The sequence below is a fragment of the Meleagris gallopavo genome, chromosome 15, assembly GCF_905368555.1.
Source record: "Meleagris gallopavo chromosome 15, MGAL_WU_HG_1.1, whole genome shotgun sequence".
NCBI lineage: Eukaryota > Metazoa > Chordata > Aves > Galliformes > Phasianidae > Meleagris > Meleagris gallopavo.
In genome coordinates this window covers 12537165-12554943 of record NC_139418.1, presented here as the reverse complement: position 1 = coordinate 12554943, position 17779 = coordinate 12537165, and the positions used below count along the sequence as shown (strand labels likewise).

The following is a 17779-nucleotide window of genomic DNA, read 5'->3' as shown; positions in this document are numbered from 1 at the left end:
CTGCATAAATTTATGGTTAGGAATGCTGCTGGTATATCCTTTTATCCAGAAGGATGATATATGCCTAAGCGAGATAAAATTTCTAGGAAAACGGGATTGTATGAACAACTTCTTCAAATGTGCCCCTGTCCACCCACATCCCCATGTTTTTAAATGCCATTTTCCTTCATCTCTGCTTCCAGAGCAGATCTTGCTTTTATATCATGTAATTTCAGTCTCTGCCCAGCACCTTTCTTAGAAGCCTTTTGTCTCTATCTGAGAATCTTTTGTCTTCCAAGGACTTCTCCACCCATTTTAGGTGGTCCTATCTGGAGCCAGAGGTTGGGCTTGATGATTCCTACAGGTCCATTCCAATTTGGGATATTCTATGGTTCTATGATATCATCTACCCTCGCCAGACACACAGCTCCTTTTTTCCTTATTATGTCCATTTTGTCTCCATCTTTCATATGATTTCTATCCAGTTGGGAGCTGTGTGTCAGGAGAGGGTTTGGAGGCTGTGTCAGGGACATGGTTTAGTGAGTACTGTTGGTAATAGGTGGATGGTTGGACTGGATGATCTTGAAGGTCTTTTCCAACCTTGGCAATTCTGTGATTCTCTGTCACAGTTTGAGCTGTGCATCACTGTTACAGTTGATGAGCTTTTCCTTGAATTCTGTGCATGTTTCTACAGATATGCATTTCTGACAGGTGCTGATGCCAGCCTGCTAGTCAAGAACAGTGATGAGATCCAGGCAGGCTCTTGCCAAGACTCACTCATCTATGCCCATTGCTGCAGCCCTTCCCTAGCTTTTAAAGGTTTCTATTCAGGATGAAAGATGGACTTCGCTAAAACGTAGATCTCACCCTGACTCACCTTCATCAAGGTCCCTGGCAGATACCACAGCAATGGGTGTTTTTGTGGTGGTGTTGTCAAAAACAGCAACGGCGCAGTGGCTGGGGAAGAATCTGGGTGCGTTGTCATTGGTGTCCTCTATGGTCAGCATTATGTCTGCCTGGCACGAGCGGCCACCACCATCAGTAGCTTTGGCAACCAGGTGGTAGGTGGGCTTCTGCTCCCGGTCAAGAGGTGCGGAGGTGGTCAGTTCCCCTGTGGGAAAGAATGGGAAAGAATGGGAAGTGGTCTCGTGTCCAGCAACTGCAAACCCTACTGCATTAAGCCTCCTGCAATGTAATGAGCCCCAACTGTGGAAAGGAGGAAAGCTTTGTGTGCAGGTCCTGATCTCACCTGTATGGGCGCCCAGGCGGAACTCCTCTGCGCCGGGGCCGTGCAGGCTGTATGTGATCTGGGCGTTGCTGCCAACATCGGGGTCGGTTGCTGATATTTTCAAAATGAAATGACCTGGCTGAGCATCTTCGGAGACTCTTCCGGTGTAGAATATCTGGCAAGGACAGAAGGTGTCATTGGCATCTGATCTGTCTCCAAAACACCTTCACACCATATGAGGAGGAACGGAACAGGAGAAGCTTCGTAGAAAAGGGTTAAACGTGGTTTGCAGAAAAACACAAGGTGCCTTGTGTCTTGGTGCTGTGAAAGATGACCACAACACCAGGGTACATGAGCCCAGAAGCCCAGACTGGAGGACAAGCCTGTTACATTTGGGACTTCTGTGGCCCCAGCTGGAACAGCAGCCAACAGTGAAAACCACAGCTTGGGAAGGATATAGACCTCAGGGAGAGAAGCTTGGAGATACAGAAAATGTGACCCATGATTAAACTGATGATTGCTATCTAGCTTTATGATATTAAAAAGAAATGTCAGTAATTGGTTTGACTATGGCAATCCATAATAGGCTGTTGAATAGGATAAAGCAGCAGTCCAGTTACCAGAATGGTAGGATGAAAGGTAATTGCCTTATGTTGTGTTAGGGGAGGTTGGATATTAGGGAACATTTATTCTCAGAAAGAGTGGTTAGGCAGTGGAATGGGCTGCCCACAGAGGTGGTGGAGTCACCGTCCCTGGAGATGTTCAAGTACAGTGGAGATGTGGGTCTGAGGGACGTGGTTAGTGGACATGGTGAGGATAGGTTGACAGCTGGACTTGCTGATCTTAGAGATCTCTTCCAACCTTAATGATTCTATGAGTCAATTTTGACACTTGGACTGACAAATGATGTAGTGAAGGTCAGGAGCAGACTATGAAGGGTGGCTGCAAACCTCCATCTCTACCTCTAAGAACGGGTGAGGCAGTTTCAGTAAAATGGACCTTGTTTGCAACCAGGTTCTCTCTATGACACCTTTAACTTCTTTTAAAGCCTAGATTTTCTTGTTAGCAAGTGCTAAATAATATATGTAGTTTCTTTTATCCTTCCACTTACGTCAGGCTATGAATGCTGCTGTGGGTACATTTCAGCACCTGCTGCTGGTCTCTGCTAGGACACATGGAGGCCAATACTTTGCATCATGCCTTTGAGAGGAGGGCAGCCAGTTCCAGGGTGTGGGCTGGGACCAGTGAGCTCATTTCACTCAAGTCTCTGACTCTCCTTTGGGAAACAGCCTCTTCTGTTCTTTCTCACCATGAGTAAAATCCATACCAGTGATCAACTCTCCACAGCTACAGCTCTCCTGATGGGAATCTTTCAACTTAGCAGGATATAAAACTTGGTAATTTACATGCCCCTTCCCAGAAGGCTTCCTGGCATTGTTTATCTCCAAAAATTATCCTTCATAATGCTTAGGTGTTCACTTACTGCTGGCAAACATGCTTGGAGGCTAAATTTAATGTTCTCGCTTGACATGCACCTTAATTAAAATTGCTAAGTATAATCAAAGCAACCGGATTGTGTGAGAAACATGACAAGCCAAACTCTCTCAACATGTGCTCTTTCTGCCTTTTCTTCTCCTCATGCCCCCTGATGTAGCAGGATAGCCGCCTTACCTGGCCGCACTCAGGGCTGTTGTCATTGATATCCAGAACAAAAATTTCCACTTCAGTGGTAGCCTGAAATTTCCCATCAGAAGCCATCACCTTGAGGAGATATTTCTCTGTATCTTCTCTGTCCAAAGGCTTCTTGGAAGAAATTGTCCATTCTCCCTCAATTTGGTCAACTGTGAACTGTCCTAGCACATCTCCTTCTAGAAGGGGCAAGAAGAAGAAAATAGACATTTACTGAAGTGGCAAGAGAGCACTGGCACAGGTGGTCCAGAAAGGTGGTACACAACCAAGCTCAGGTTGGAGGAGGTCTGAGCACCTGATGGAGCTGTGGGTGTCCCTGTTCATTGCAGGGGAGTTGGACTAGATGACTTTTAAAGGTCCTTTCCAAATCAAAAGGTTGTATGATTCCAAGGGCGGTGTAGGTGTGGCTACTGCCAGTCCCATATGAGAGCTGGAAGACTTGCATTGGTGACACAGAAAGGACACTGGTGTCATAGCATCCCCATGGGGAGTGGTTGGTCTACTGCACAGCTCAGAAATACCCTGTGTGTTTCTGCTGTTCACTGAATATGACGCTGGGGAAATGAATGGGGTGGAAAGAGAAAACAATTGCAAAAATGTCTTTGTAATGTTCTGCAGATATGCATATTCATTGCTGGAAAACCACATTGTCTCACTCTCCTAAAACGTGTCAGGCTTTCTTGGTGTACGTTCCTAAAGGGATCTGAGAGTTGCAAATACCTTGGAGACACTGGTTAGGCTTTGTTGCTATATAACACATACAACGTTTAGATGCATTTAAATCTAGAGCTGCTTTTCACTCTGTAAGACCCAGTTGATGGGAGACACAGGTAAATTGAGACTGGGCAGGCTCTCCAGTCCATCAGATTCATGCCTCTCCTGTTCCTGTCATACAAAGTGGATTTTAAAAGGCCTCTGGCACATCCCTCTCTTCTGGCAAAGAGCTCATGTCCTCTGCTGAACCCAGCCCAAGTGACTGGAGAGAGAAGAGAGCACATTAGGTAATGGGAGGCAATGCAGAGAGCTGGCTGCAGGGCTTGTTTGCTTTGGGCTCTGAAGGGCTCACACAGCCAGGTAAATTAAATTTGCTCTTTCTTCTTTCATGTACGCTATGGAGATGTGGTGGTGAATCTGGAGGCTCAGTGAGACATCTGCTGGCCCTTCTGATGCTGCCACACTGCAGCCCTTGCTCAGATTAGGTCCTGTGTTCTTGAAATCAAGGTGCGTGTGGACAGTGGGAAGTTTGGCTCTGTGTTCACCCCTCATTTCTTTTGCTGTGGTGTTACGCTGCACTTGTATTTATATGGTTATATGTAAAGTTTGACCTGAGCTTTGAAGTACAAAGCAGCAAGAATTCAAGGCATCCACCACTACCACGAGTGTGAATTCTCTCAGGTTTAAAACTACTGCCTTAAAAGTGGCAGAAACAATAATGCAGAAATAGATTGACTATTGTCTTCCAGAGGCTTGCAAATAGCTAGACATACCATACACCAACCAAAAGTGCCAGCATTCCTCCTTTGTTTTGAATGGTTATTACAATAGATAACAGGCTACAACATGAACTTGTTAAATGCTTTGACCCTGAAGGGTCTTCATTTGAGTCTGAACAAACATTTTAATTTGAAGTATCTGTTCCAGGACCCCTTTGGGGTCAAAAAATACCGTAAAATCAAGCTGCTACTTGTGCGGATGCACAACATTCCAGTATAAACTTTTGTAGGTTTACAGCAGTGGTTAATTTTAGTTGGCACTGCTGATGTGTGGAGTCATCTTCTGTGCCTTCTGTTAGCCAAAACTCTCCCAAAGATTGATGTGATAGTCTCAAGTATCCACCAGTCTGCAGAGCGGTTAGCTGCAGTCATGTCTAATTTTTTGATAAGTTAGAATCAAAGTGGCATCAGAAGAAATAGGTTTAATACCAGAAATATATGTCTATATATGTACTTATTAAAACATACAGATAGGCTACGTATTTGTGTGGCTTGCAGAAAAAAAAGTGCAGGGCCAAAGAAATTACATACAGACCTCAAAGCCTCTGAGAGAAAACCTTCCTTCTGGCTTCTGTCACTGCACTAGATCTTACAGTTACATAGTTATAGTTGTTTAGCTAGTTAAAAAAAAATTAAGTAAATACTTGTATAGTACTGTGTATTTGTTTATATTTTAAGAAACATGGAAGGTCCAGTGGAGGAGATAGCTATTTTAATGATAATTCCATTCAGCCAGTTTTGGGAATGTCACTGAAATTAATTTCTAAAGAGTTCTGCACACCCTAGGCTCAGTGGACTGATGAGTTAGGCTTCATCTCCTATTTCCAATAGGACTGTCAGGGTGAAGTTGTTTCTGTACCAGTACTTTACAAGACAAGGTAAAGGCCTCACTTTGACATGATACTCTAATAATTCTTGCCCATTTAAAATATGTAGAGTCATGAAAACTCACCAGTTATGTAGCACGTGACCCGCCGATTCTGCTCAGAGATGTCTGCATCAATGGTACTCAGTGTGACAATGATCTGCCCTGGCTCGGCGTTCTCAATTACTGACCCTTTGTAGAAGTCTGAGGTGAACTGGGGAGCATTATCGTTTTCATCAGAGACGGTGACTTCCACCAAGGTTTGGGAAGAGAGCTGGACTTTTCTGCCATGGTCAGTGGCCACCACATAGAAACGATAGGTCTCCTGAGTTTCACAGTCCAGCTCCTTCAGTGTAGTGATCCATCCAGTCTCTCCATCAATGGTGAATAGTCCTCGGAGGTTGCCAGACTCTGCTTCCAAGCTGTAGGTCACTTGTCCATCACTTCCTGTGTCTTGGTCATTTGCTGTCACTTGAATGACTGTGGTTCCTGATGGCATGTTCTCCATGACAAAAGCTCTGTAAGGATCTGCTTCAAAAACAGGCTTGTTGTCATTTATGTCTTGCACTTGGATGTTCACAGAGACCAGGGAGACCAGCTCAGTCTCTAGATGTGAGCAGTGAGCCATAACATCAATCTGGTACCACTTGGTGGTCTCATGATCCACTGCCTTTTTGATTTTCAAAGCTCCAGTTTGTTCATCCAGGATGAACACCTCATCCTTGTTACTTTCTGTAGTGGTTCCCTTCACCAGGCTATATATGATGGGATCCTCTGCAAAAGCTTTGACTGACCCTATTTCTGAACCTTCTGGAAGGTCCTCAGATGCTGAGAATGTATAAAGGGGCTCAGAAAATCTTGGCAATGTCACTTCCCGGGGGACAATCTGAAGATTCACTGGGACAAGGGAGTTCCAGTGAGGAGGTCTGCCATCTTCAGCTTTCACCTTGAAGTTAAAGGCTCTGTTTTCCAAACCAACAAGGCTCTCCTTGACCTTAACAACCCCGGTGGCAGCATTGATCTCAACAATATCTTCTGATACATCTTCCACGGAGTCAACGGAGTAAACGACATCTGCATTTGCACCTTCATCAGCATCATAAGCCAGTACCTGAATGACAGGGGAGCCTTTGCTTACATTGGACTGGATGGACAGTGTATATTCAGAGGCTTTGAACTGAGGAGGGTTGTCATTCTCATCTGTAAGGATTATTTTGACAGTGCAGAACGCCACCTTCCCACCCCCATCCTTAGCCATGACCTTAATGGCAATGACTCTCTCTGTGGAATTTTCCCTGTCCAATTTTTGCAGTGTGGTAATATGGCCTTTGTTATCGATGGAGAATTTCTCATCGGCAAGTTTATTGATGATAGTGTAGTCTATGGTGCCATATGGGCCACCATCTGGGTCAATGGCCAGCAGCTCAATCACTTTGGTTCCTATCTCAGCATTTTCTGCCAGCTCTGCCTCGTACATGTTCTGCTGAAAAGAAGGGCTGTATTTGTTGGCATTTGTGGTGTTGATATACACAGGCACGGTGCTCTTGAAAACTCCATCTGAAGCAGAAACTCGGAGACTGTAGGATGACTCCAGGTCCTTTTTGCAGCGGTTGAACATGGATATTATTCCAGAAGTGCTGTTGATAGTGAAATGCCTGTGGTCGTTGCCTGAGAGAATCACGTACTCCAGTCGGGTGGTATCTCCGCTGTCAGGGTCCAGGGCCTGGACTTTTATCACAATGTGCCCACATGTTGCCATTTCGCTTACCTTGGCTTCATACTGCAGCTGGCTGAATTCAGGAGGATTATCATTGATGTCTGTCACATCTACAATTACCAGGGCATCGCTGCTAAGTGGAGGCATCCCATGATCTGCAGCTCTCACCTTCATGCGAAACTGCTGAGTTTCTTCATAATCCAGTGCTTGAGCTGTTGTTATTTGACCTGTGCTGGTGTCAATATTAAAGAACTTGGTAGTATCTGAACCATCATCCAAGATCTGATAGGAGACCATTTTGTTTCTGCCTGAGTCTTTATCAGAAGCGAAGATTTGAACAACAGGGGTATGTGCTGGCATGTTCTCTGAAACAGACGCTGTGTAGATTATCTCAGAAAATACAGGTGGGTTGTCATTGATGTCTTCTACCTCCACCTCTACCCTGGCTTCTGAAAATGACCCTAGCGCCGTGTCTGTGGCCCTAACAGTGAATGAGTGCTTTGTCTCTATCTCATAGTCCAGCTGCCCTGTGACAGTAAGGACACCAGTTTTAAAGTCAGTGCTGAACAGTTTCAGGGAGTCTTCTTCCAGTATGTTGTAGATGAGGCGCAAGCCTTCGGGGCTGCGGGCCTGGATGTGGAGGATGGATGTGTATGGGGGGATATTTTCTGGCACTTTTACTCGGTAATACAAGCTTTGGAACAGAGGGTTGGATTTGTTCCTCACACTGATCACAACCTCTTCTTCAGCAAGAAGTGGGGGCTCACCGTTGTCCTTAGCAATGACTCGGAGGCTGTATTTGTTTAAAGCATGATAGTCAAGAGGCTTCTTAAGTGAGATGTCTCCTAAGTAGGGGTCAATCCTAAAGTACTTATAGTCCTCTGCGAATGAGTAGGTAATGACTGCATTATTCCCTATGTCTTTGTCCGTGGCTGACACCTGAAAAAGTACATCACCTGGCTCCATGCCGTCCTGCACTGAGGTGTAGTATGGCACGTTCTCAAACTGAGGTGGGTTGTCATTGACATCTTCTACATAAACTTTGACAGTGGCTTGGGACACTCTCGGTGGTTTCCTATTGTCCTTCACTTCCACAGCTACCTCGTGCACATCTTGTGCTTCACGGTCAAATTTCACACCTTTGGTCTGGAGTACTCCAGATGCTTGGATCATTTTAAATCTTTCCTTCCCATTCAAAAGTGAATAGAAGAGTGGTTCATTTAGCTGGTATCCCTTGACCCCCAGAACAGTGAGAGTCTTCTCGTCTGTAGAGTTCTCCATCACAGTTGCTGTGTATACATCTTGATCAAATTTTAAGCCACTACCTTGTGCTTGAGTTAAATTTAGTTTAACCAGAGCAGTACTCTTATATAAACCATCATCAGCTCTGACCGTGAGTTCATGATGATTTCCCAAGCCAGTGGTATTAAGAATGGAGACAAGTCCAGTGAGTGGATGAATGTAGAAAGCATTATCAAGGTTTCCTTCCACGATGCTGTAGGTCACCTCCGAATCAGCATCTTTTGCCTGCACTGATAAAAGCTCCATCCCTGGATGGGCTGGTAACAGGACAGAAAGCTCATAAGTGTCTTTGGCAAAGACTGGAGGTGAATCATTCACATCTTTAACATGGATTGTGACCTTGGCTGGCTTGGATGCAAACAAACTGGGATTTCCGCTGTCACGTGCATGTACACTGAAGTGGAAAACTGGGGTGAGCTCATAGTCAATATCAGCACGACTGGTAAGTGTCCCTGTGCTGGGATCTACTGTAAAATATTTTAGTGCTTCTGGTTCTAAAATCTCATAGACGAGCAAAGCATTGGAGTCTTGATCAGCATCTGTTGCATGGGTCACCAGGGGAGCATTGCTTTCATCTAGAACCATGCTTTGTGGGGGAGCATTCTCCATGATCCAGCCGATGAAGGCAGGCTTAACAAAGATAGGCACATTGTCGTTCTCATCTATGACATAGATAAGCACCATTGTGTCCATGAATGCTCCAGCCATGTTGGTGCCACGAACTTTCAGCTGGTAAAAAGACACCTGCTCAAAATCTAAGCTCTTCTGAGTGGAAATGAGGCCTGACTGATAGTTCATGGAGAACACTCCATCTCCATTTCCATCTTTTATTTCGTAGCTGACTGGTGACAAGCTTGAGGCTGAAACCTGGATCAGAGGAGAGCCAACAGCAGCAGATTCACTGATCTCTGTGATGTATTCAGCCTCTGGAAATTTTGGAGGGGTTTGATCAGAGGGTCTAATGCGGACATGTACTGTAGCAGAATCTTTAAGCTGGGGGAACCCTTGATCTTCTGCCTTTACAATAAGAGTAAATCTCTCTTGCTTGGATGGATCCAGTTTCTGTGCAACTGTAATAATACCAGAATGTGGGTCGATGCTAAAGAAACCTTCCGCGTTACCTGCAAGAAGAGAAATGCAAAGTGAAGAATGCAAACGCCCTCTTGCTCTTGTTTTTTTTGTCTTTTCTATAGTGCTCCCAATTTCAGACCTAATTAACATATATATATATATTTAATTAGCAGGCTACAATCGTCTTCATTAATTTCTAAATAATTTTCATTCTAAGAACAATGAATCCATTGAGATCTGTGGGGTAACTTTTAACTCAATCAAAAGGTAAATTAGAAGATGAATACTCTTCTAATTTAAGCATATTTAGTGGTGGCAGAGTATGTGTTTGAAACTTCTGCCTTGTGTGCAGAACAAGGTAGCACAGACTGTACTAGCCGCTTCAAGCCCTGTCATGCTTATAATTACCAATACTTCAGGAGCAATTAAATTCCTCACTCCTTGATCTCAATTGCAGTGAGAAAGATGTAGCAAAGGATGGCTTGTCTCCTGCAAAGAATTTACCTGCTAAATCGGCAGTGTGGCACAGCCATAGATAAATATTTAGGTTTTAATCTTCAGAGTGAATGATAAAATACTTGCCCAACAAGTTTGTCCCATAGAGACCCACCAACCAAAGCTGAGAGAGTGCTCCCCTTTCCTCAAGGATGTATTTTGTGGTAGGACTAGTGAAAGGGATGGTGGTGGTTGTGTAAAGGCAGTACTTTTGTCTAACAAGGACAGTGATCCGTCGCTCCCAAGGGTTGCAAGATCAGATCTTAAGTTGTTCTAACTTGTCCATTCATATTTTTCCTTAGAACAGTGACTCAACATTGTCCTGTCTTTCTGAGGAAGGATGCTAACATTTCATAATATGGAAATGTCTGACTAGCTGTAGTTTTTCTCTGGATAGGAAGGAAATCACAGTGTAGAAACAGGCAGCTTTTCACCATTCTTTGCAACAACTAGCAAAAGCTGGGTGGCAGTTTGGTCACCAGCTGGAGAATGGAAATGCATGCATGCTCCTAGCCAAAACACCTTACTACATGGCCCTCACCTGCCTGCAGAGAGTAGTGGATTTCAGCATTGGCTCCTTGGTCCTGATCAAGGGCTCTGACTTGTAGAATCTCTGTGCCCACCGCTGCCGAATCCAGTGCTTCTGCTTCATAATGGATGCTGCTGAACTGGGGAGGGTGAAGGTTGCAGTTCTCCACATGGATGATGACCCGAACAAAGTTCCTCTTGATGGGGACCTCCTGGTCCCTTACCTGAGTGACAGAGAAAGGGCAGGTAGGGTCACGCTCTAGGAGCAGGCAGGCCTTCCAGTATAAGGATTCCAGAATTTCATCAGGACTCTTAGAAAGGGTGATATGTTTCATTGCTATCAACACTTTGGATAGGGATGAGCCTGCAAGTTTTAGAGCCAAAGCGCAGCCTTGGAGGAGAATTAATGCAAAAATTAACAAATATGCACTATGTGTTCTTGTACAAGAACCCAGCAGCCCTCTGATGAAATTAGCTGGGTGATGTGCTCAGACGTTGCTATTTATCCAGGATTTGGTAAAGATTAATACCCTGCTTTCCTCTTTCCTGTCACTCAAGGCAAATTCTGTTTGAAAGACTAGAATTAGCCTAAATTTCTTAAGCAACCAATACATCCTGGTGAAGCTGGCAGATTTGTCAAGGTTTGGATAGGACTCACCATCACTGTTAGGGTGTGCAGTGGCATTGGCTGGGAACTGAAGCCTTCTGCTGTTGTGAGGGCCCCACTGCTGGGATCCAACTGGAAAAATCTTGTGCTTTTGGGGTCCATGCTACCATGGATGGTGTAGATAAGACCTTTGCCTTTGTCTTTGTCTGTGGCGCTGACTTGAAGGATCTCCCTCCCTGAGGGGGTATCTTCAGGAATCGTCACCTCATAATGGCTCTCCAGGAACTGGGGACGATGCTGGTTGATGTCAATAACATGGATAAAGGCCTGTGGGGAAAACAGCTCAGTAAGGGCAATGTAATCTTGAGTGCTACTGGACTTACGGAGCCCTGCAAAATCTCCTAATTCCTTTTGACTGGGGCTCTGAGCCCTGTGACTCTCACAGCTCCTCCAGCACTTGGGCCATCTATCCATGGTGACTAGGTCTCGTACCTTGACTGTCCCCAACCACCACACTGACACTGACTGCATCTGAGGAAGTCCCAACCACCTGTAATAGTTTGCTTCCTTTAACAAACCTGAACATGCCACGGGTGTTTTGCTCAAGCAGGTTTCTTGACATCTGCCAGTAGCCTTGAGTGCCAAAATAAACATGGGGATGAGATGCAAGGTGGCAGGGAATGCACAGCAGGGAAGGCAGGGCTGTGTTTGTTTATTTGGAAAAATGCTTGAAGATAGACGAGATATTATCCATTAGCACTGCATTCACAGGAACAGTAGTGTTCCTCACTCATCCTCCACAAACCTTCACAGTGAATTTCCCACAATAAGAATCACTGATGGGTGTCGCGTGTTCTAGGCCTAGACTTCTTTTTATGAAAGAAAATGAAGAAAATGGTTGTTGAAAAATTAAGCTCTGAACACCCCTCCTGACAAGTAGCTAAAAATGGGTGAATCTCAACAGCTGCTTAGGAACAGTAAAGTCAGAAGAAAGATTCCATTTGGCATATACTGACTCTGTATGGGGTTTCTACTACAGCATAAAGCCTTACCTGAGTTTTGATGGTAGTGGACCCATCAGTGACTTCTACTGTCAGGTTATAGCTTGACTTCTTCCTTGCATCAAGGGCTCTTGCAATGACCATACTGCCCGTACTCTTCTCAATATCAAAATCCATGTCATCGTCACCACCTGGAATAAGAGAGAAATGAAAAAAGGGAAACGGTGGGACAGTTATGGCTAGATTTGTCTGGGGCTAGCTATAAGCAGGGCAAACATATTCCAGGAGCTGCCTGGAGATCTGAAGGATGAGGATCTCCCCTCCAGACAGCACACACAAGCCACACATCAAGCTCACACCCAGCCACAGAGAAATGTGGCATGCTAGGCAATACACCTGGAATGGGGATGTGTAGGCACTCACCCTAGGCATTCAGCTCATTTGGGGGCAGTGCCAGAGGCAAGGCTTCCTCCAAATCTAGAAAGTCAATGCTAAATGTGAAGGATGGACGCAGGAGACAGGGAGCGCATGCAGAAGATGGGCAAAGAGCTAGTAGGACATGATGACAAAGGAGTGTGACAGGAACAACAAGGGGATGTACAGAAAATGAGGGGGAGGAGAGGAGAATGGATGCGTGGATGCACTCAATCTCCTGGCTGGATTTGCAAGAGGCCCATCTGACCACTGATCGATTTGCACAAGGTCTCCAGCTATGCACCACCATGAGCTTAGCACGGATCAGCAGCCTGCAGGGCTGGCCCATGGTCCTGCTGGCCTCCAACTCAAGGTCACACCATGGGCATGCCAGCAGCGGTCTTCATGGCCATGGCCAGAAGCCTGTGCTCTACCCAACAGCCCAATTTCTGAACAGTTGGAGAGGCAGAAGGTGCTTCCAGGGTGAGCAGAGCCATTCCAGATGGCCATGGAGTGCTGGAACCGCAGGCCCAAGTAGCAGAAGCTGTCCCTCATGCTGTTGCTGCTCAGCCCTTGGCGTGGCAGCCCCCTTCTCATGCTTCACTTGCTGATGGTCTTTCTCTGTCACGCATGAAGCACATTGTTCTGGGATTGGGCTAAAGAGAAGTAGTGCTCTGCTGTTGTATCCTAGCTCTTAGCTCCTCCATTTTTGGCTACCAGATGCTCTGGATTCTGTTTTGTGCTTTTACCAGCTGGGGAAATCTTGGCTGGTTGCTAAATTACATGCCTTTCCTTGTGGGAAAAGTGCAGTGGTTGCCAGCCATCTGGACCAGCACTTTCCTGCTGGGCAGAAAACAGAAGGAAGCAGAAAAGAGGAAAAGAGAGAGATCCAGGGTTGTCTTTCCCTGGCAGAAGAGAAGAGGACTCCCTCTGTGTGCTGCCAAAGGGAAAGAGGAAGCCCAGGAAAGGAGAGACAAGAAAAATGCTACTTGGTCAGAGTTTTTGCATGAGATTGAGCATGCAGGCAAGTGCAGGTACATGATGGGATAACATTCAGAGGAAGACACTGTTAGTGCTGCGAGCCCACACAGACACTGCTAATGCCAGGCAAGACTTGCACTTGCACACCACCTCTTGTAGCATTGCATTTCTTGTTGCTTAATTGTATTTATACACCTTTATCCCTGCCCTGACATTCTAACGGGGAAAGCTATTTGCTCACCCAATTAAGGCTTTGACGAGGGCTAGCCCTGCAGGCAGTGTCAGGAAGAGGCTGTGCAAAGCAAATTGGGGCAACACTTCAAAACACCAAATTACAGGAGCACAACTGGCCTTTTTTCCTGGACAAGTTCTGCATGCCCACTGCCTGAGACCTGGGGATGACAGCCCATGTCCCCTCTGCTCTGTCATCCAGTGTCCCAGAGGGAACAATGGCAAATCTCAGAATGTGATTATAAAAAGAGTGTTAGATAATTGCACTTGGCAGCAGAGCCCTTGGGCAGGCAGTGGTCTATTGATGCCTTTTTTGTGTCTGAGAAAGCTTTCTCTGTAGCTCACCTACACCTAAAGCAAAAAACTTCATTAGCTCAGGTACGTGAGCATTGGAAGCCAAAGAGCCAGCGCTCCAGACACCGTGCACCGCTTTCATTTCTGCATCTCACCTGTGATATTAAACCACACTTGGCTGGGACCCATCTCGATGCTGATCACTCCCACCATATGGTTTACGGGATCTGTTTCCATGACGGCAAAATTAAAGTGGGGCTCATCAAACGCCAGCGGCTCTGAGGAGGGTCCGGGCCGTGCCACCCAGCTGATGTGGAGCCGCACGTGGGAGGAGAGCGGGGGGCTGCCGCCGTCTGTGGCCTTGACCTACCAAGAGATGCAAGGTGAGGGTCTTCCAACTCAAACAACTCTATGATTTTGCGATGTACTGAATGAACTGGGGCTGGAAGGGCATACAAAGCCCTGTGGAAATCTGCTTCTCCCACCCACCAACTAAGAGCCTTGAGCTCTGTGTGCGCCTTAAATCCCACAAGGTAAATCTTGTGAGGCCTGTGTCCTAGGTAGAGCCATGCAACCCAAATTCGTCTTGGGCATGGAGCAAGTCTACTGGATCCAAAGCAGAGAGATGGGTCACAGCCCTTGTTCTGAAGGCCCACAGGGTATGGGCAAGCTGCAAACCTGAAACTCACAGACTGTTCAGGTTCAGGTCCACCTCTGGATGAGATGTGGATCACTGTATCCATCACTGGGGGTGCATTAGACAGTCCTTTTAAAATTTCTCCTTCGTTTTTAATAGCTTCTTATCTTCCACATTGCTTCTCCTGCCCTTTCTCCCAGTTTCTGTAGCCCACCCTTATCTGAATCAAATTCTCCCACTGTTGCATTTCACCCACCTCTTTTCTTATCTTTCCTGTCTCAGCAGCCTTCCCTCTACACCCACTCTGTTTCCCTCTCCTCTCACCGTGAGTATGTTGTATTCAGAGGCAGGAAAAGCCTTCCTGGAGAGCACCATGCCGGTTGTGGGGTTGATGGTGAAGATCCCTTCCTCCTCCTCCTCGATGGTGTAGGTGACCTGGCTGTTCTGGCCCTGGTCACGGTCTGAAGCAATAAGCCTGTAGACTGGCAGTGGTGTCTCTGAGGCTTCTCTCTCTGGGAGCTGCACCATGAAGAGCTTGTGGGGAAAACTGGGAGGGTTGTCATTGGCATCCAGGACTTGTATCACCACTCTGCTGGTGGACTTCAGGGCTGGGTCTCCGTTGTCAGAAACAGCCACCTGCCAGCAAGCAAAGGGACAGAGCTGCTTGTTGTGACCTTGGACATAAGCAGCCAGCCTTCATCCTGAAGGATAATGCATGTTGCCTACTATACTTCATCCTGAGAATAACAGGGTTTCCATGTGAATCTATCTTTGTATCTCAGAATTTTCAGAGCTGTTTCTCCTTTCTACAAAGCTAAACCTCATGGCTGAAACTTGCACTGCCCAGTGCTTGCGCAAGGACAGGGCAATGTGCCTGCAGGGCTCCTGCTTGCAGCAGCTCAGAGCAGCAGGTCAGGCATTGGTCATTAGGAACTGCACACCTGAAAACACCTGTATTCCTTTGACTGACCTAGTTATCATCTATCCTCTCTTTGCTCTGCCTGTGCACACTCCCATCACATTGCACTGCAGAGGAATTTTTATCCTCCACCACCTTGATAGACACAAAACACCTTCTGGTCCCCATAATGTAAAATACGTGTGTCTCAGAGCAGCTGGGGATGGAGGCAGGCATTGCAAAGCTACAGAACAAAGTCTGGTACAGTGAGATAAATGAGGGTGGATTTCTCCGGGTTCCTTCTCTAGTAATTTATTATCCAACCTCCTAGAGGACAATTCCAGTCTTCTTACATTCCCACAGCTTCCAGAACAAGCCTTTCGCTCCTGTTTCCAGCAAGGAAATAATAAACCCCACAGTACTGCTGCAGCTGTCTCTTAGGGCAACGCACACCATTTAATTAAGTTTCCCAGCAGTTGGGAGCTGATGGGATGAGATTCCTTCTCTGTGCTCCAACATGCAAGGAAAGTTCTTTGAGGACTTAATACACTTGTAAGTAAATAAAGCTAATTACAATCATCATTACCCACCTCTAGGATATGTTCAGCCTTGTATTCTCGATCCAGCTGCCGTGAAGTTGTAGAAATCAGACCTGCCATGAAAGAAAGAGCCTTTGAGCTTCAAGAGCCAGTGCCCAGAGAAAGCAAGGGCTGACCAGATCCCCATGTATCCAGTGGGTTTGTTTCAGGTTCCTGCTGTGATCAGAAGCAGATTCCCCAAAGAGCAGTTTGTCTGCTGCAAATCATTGGGTGGAAGAGCTGCCCTCTCCTCCGAGTGCAGAGGCCATGGAGGATAAGGGATATCTCCCGGATCCCAACACATCTCAGATCCCAGACCTATACCAGATCCCACACCTCCCAGATCCCATAACGGCTGAGGGCTGTGGAGACCTTGTGGTGAGGCACTTGGTGAGAAAGGCTGCAGAACCAAGAAAACAAAACCTTTCTTATGCCTCTAAGTAAGAAACATTCTGCATGCGCTGGCAGAAGTTCGGACTCTAAACGTGTCTCAACTCCTGTTTTCCCCGTGTTGAACCTTGCTCCTTGTAATTTACAGTGTTTTGACAAAACTTTGCCTTCTGTCTTGGGAAATACCCTTCCTTCTACCACTAGAATTTGAGTCTAAAAATAAGGTACGTTGTTGATGATAATGTTGGTACATAGTTTGAGCCTTGCCTGATAGATGGGGCGAATCCCCCAACATCTCCAAGATTTGAGGGGTTTCTAAAAAATACACATTGGTTTAACTGCAGGGAATGGACTGGATGCAGAAGGGAAAAATATGGCTTTTATGAAATAGTTTAAACCAAAGTTTAATTGCCTCTTTTTGGCCCAGGTGAGTAGATGCAAGTATGGAAAGGATGGAGCTGAGGTTTGAGTTTCCATATCTTGTTTGGGAATAGTCCTTACCATATACCTTTATTCCTCGCCTTTGGTGAACTGAAACTCTAGACCATTTTCACAACTACTTTACAGTACTCTTTGACCCAGAGCCAACAAGTTTTAATTAATACCATTGTTTTCAGTTGTATTGGGGCTCTTTGGTATATTGCTGTTTAGGCATGAGAAAATTTCCAATGGCTGCAGGAAACACCAGGCAGCTGAAGGAGGAGTGCAGAGCAGCTGCTTGGAACAAGGCTGTTATTAACTGTTTCCACTCGTTCTCTTGGATTGCTTGTATTTGGCACCAGGCACTGCACTAAACATTTATTTGATGCCTTTACCATCATAAATCAACACTCTTGCACTGTGACAAGATGATTTGGAAGACTGGTTACATGTATGTCATGGATTTTTTTTCCTTCCTAATCCTCCTATTGACATCTCAGCAGGTGAAGGAGATTCAGCAGTGGCCAGGGAGCACACTGGCTGAGGAGCTTTTGATTTCTTCACTGGTGAGAGGCTGTAGGGCTCTGACAACAGCCAAATGCTCAGCATGCGTGGAAATATTCTCTTAGTGGGGGTCAAAACAGAGAATCGCAGCAGCTGTTGACTGAGATCTCTGATGCTCTGCTCTGCATTATCAATGGGCTGAAGAGGACATGGAGTAAAGTCAGAAACTCAGCAACTTCATGGAATGATTTATAATTTTGGTCTAACAAGTCCACAGGGCATGCTGGATATTAATAACAGAGACAACCAATACCCATGAGTACACTGTGGATACTTCCAGTTTACCTCATTGCAAAATTCAGTTGCAACAGACACTCTGTGTGCACTTGGTTGCTGCATGCCGGCTGTTGGAAGGTAACTTAAACCACTCTAAAGAGATTATTTGGATCTGCCTGGC

At 45.9% G+C, this 17779-nt stretch overlaps 1 protein-coding gene across 1 annotated transcript in view; it reads right to left on the bottom strand.

Annotated features, from left to right (window-relative positions):
* FAT2 (FAT atypical cadherin 2) overlaps positions 1-17779 on the bottom strand; it is a 48356-nt gene that overhangs the window by 12722 nt on the left and 17855 nt on the right. The window contains exons 4-13 of the mRNA XM_085236721.1: positions 16021-16082; positions 14857-15168; positions 14051-14261; positions 12027-12166; positions 11026-11301; positions 10381-10591; positions 5342-9394; positions 2879-3075; positions 1229-1382; positions 857-1090 (exon numbers count right to left, since the gene is read on the bottom strand). Of these exons, the coding sequence (XP_085092847.1) occupies positions 857-1090; positions 1229-1382; positions 2879-3075; positions 5342-9394; positions 10381-10591; positions 11026-11301; positions 12027-12166; positions 14051-14261; positions 14857-15168; positions 16021-16082 (5850 nt within the window). The remainder of the gene's footprint in view (positions 1-856; positions 1091-1228; positions 1383-2878; positions 3076-5341; positions 9395-10380; positions 10592-11025; positions 11302-12026; positions 12167-14050; positions 14262-14856; positions 15169-16020; positions 16083-17779) is intronic.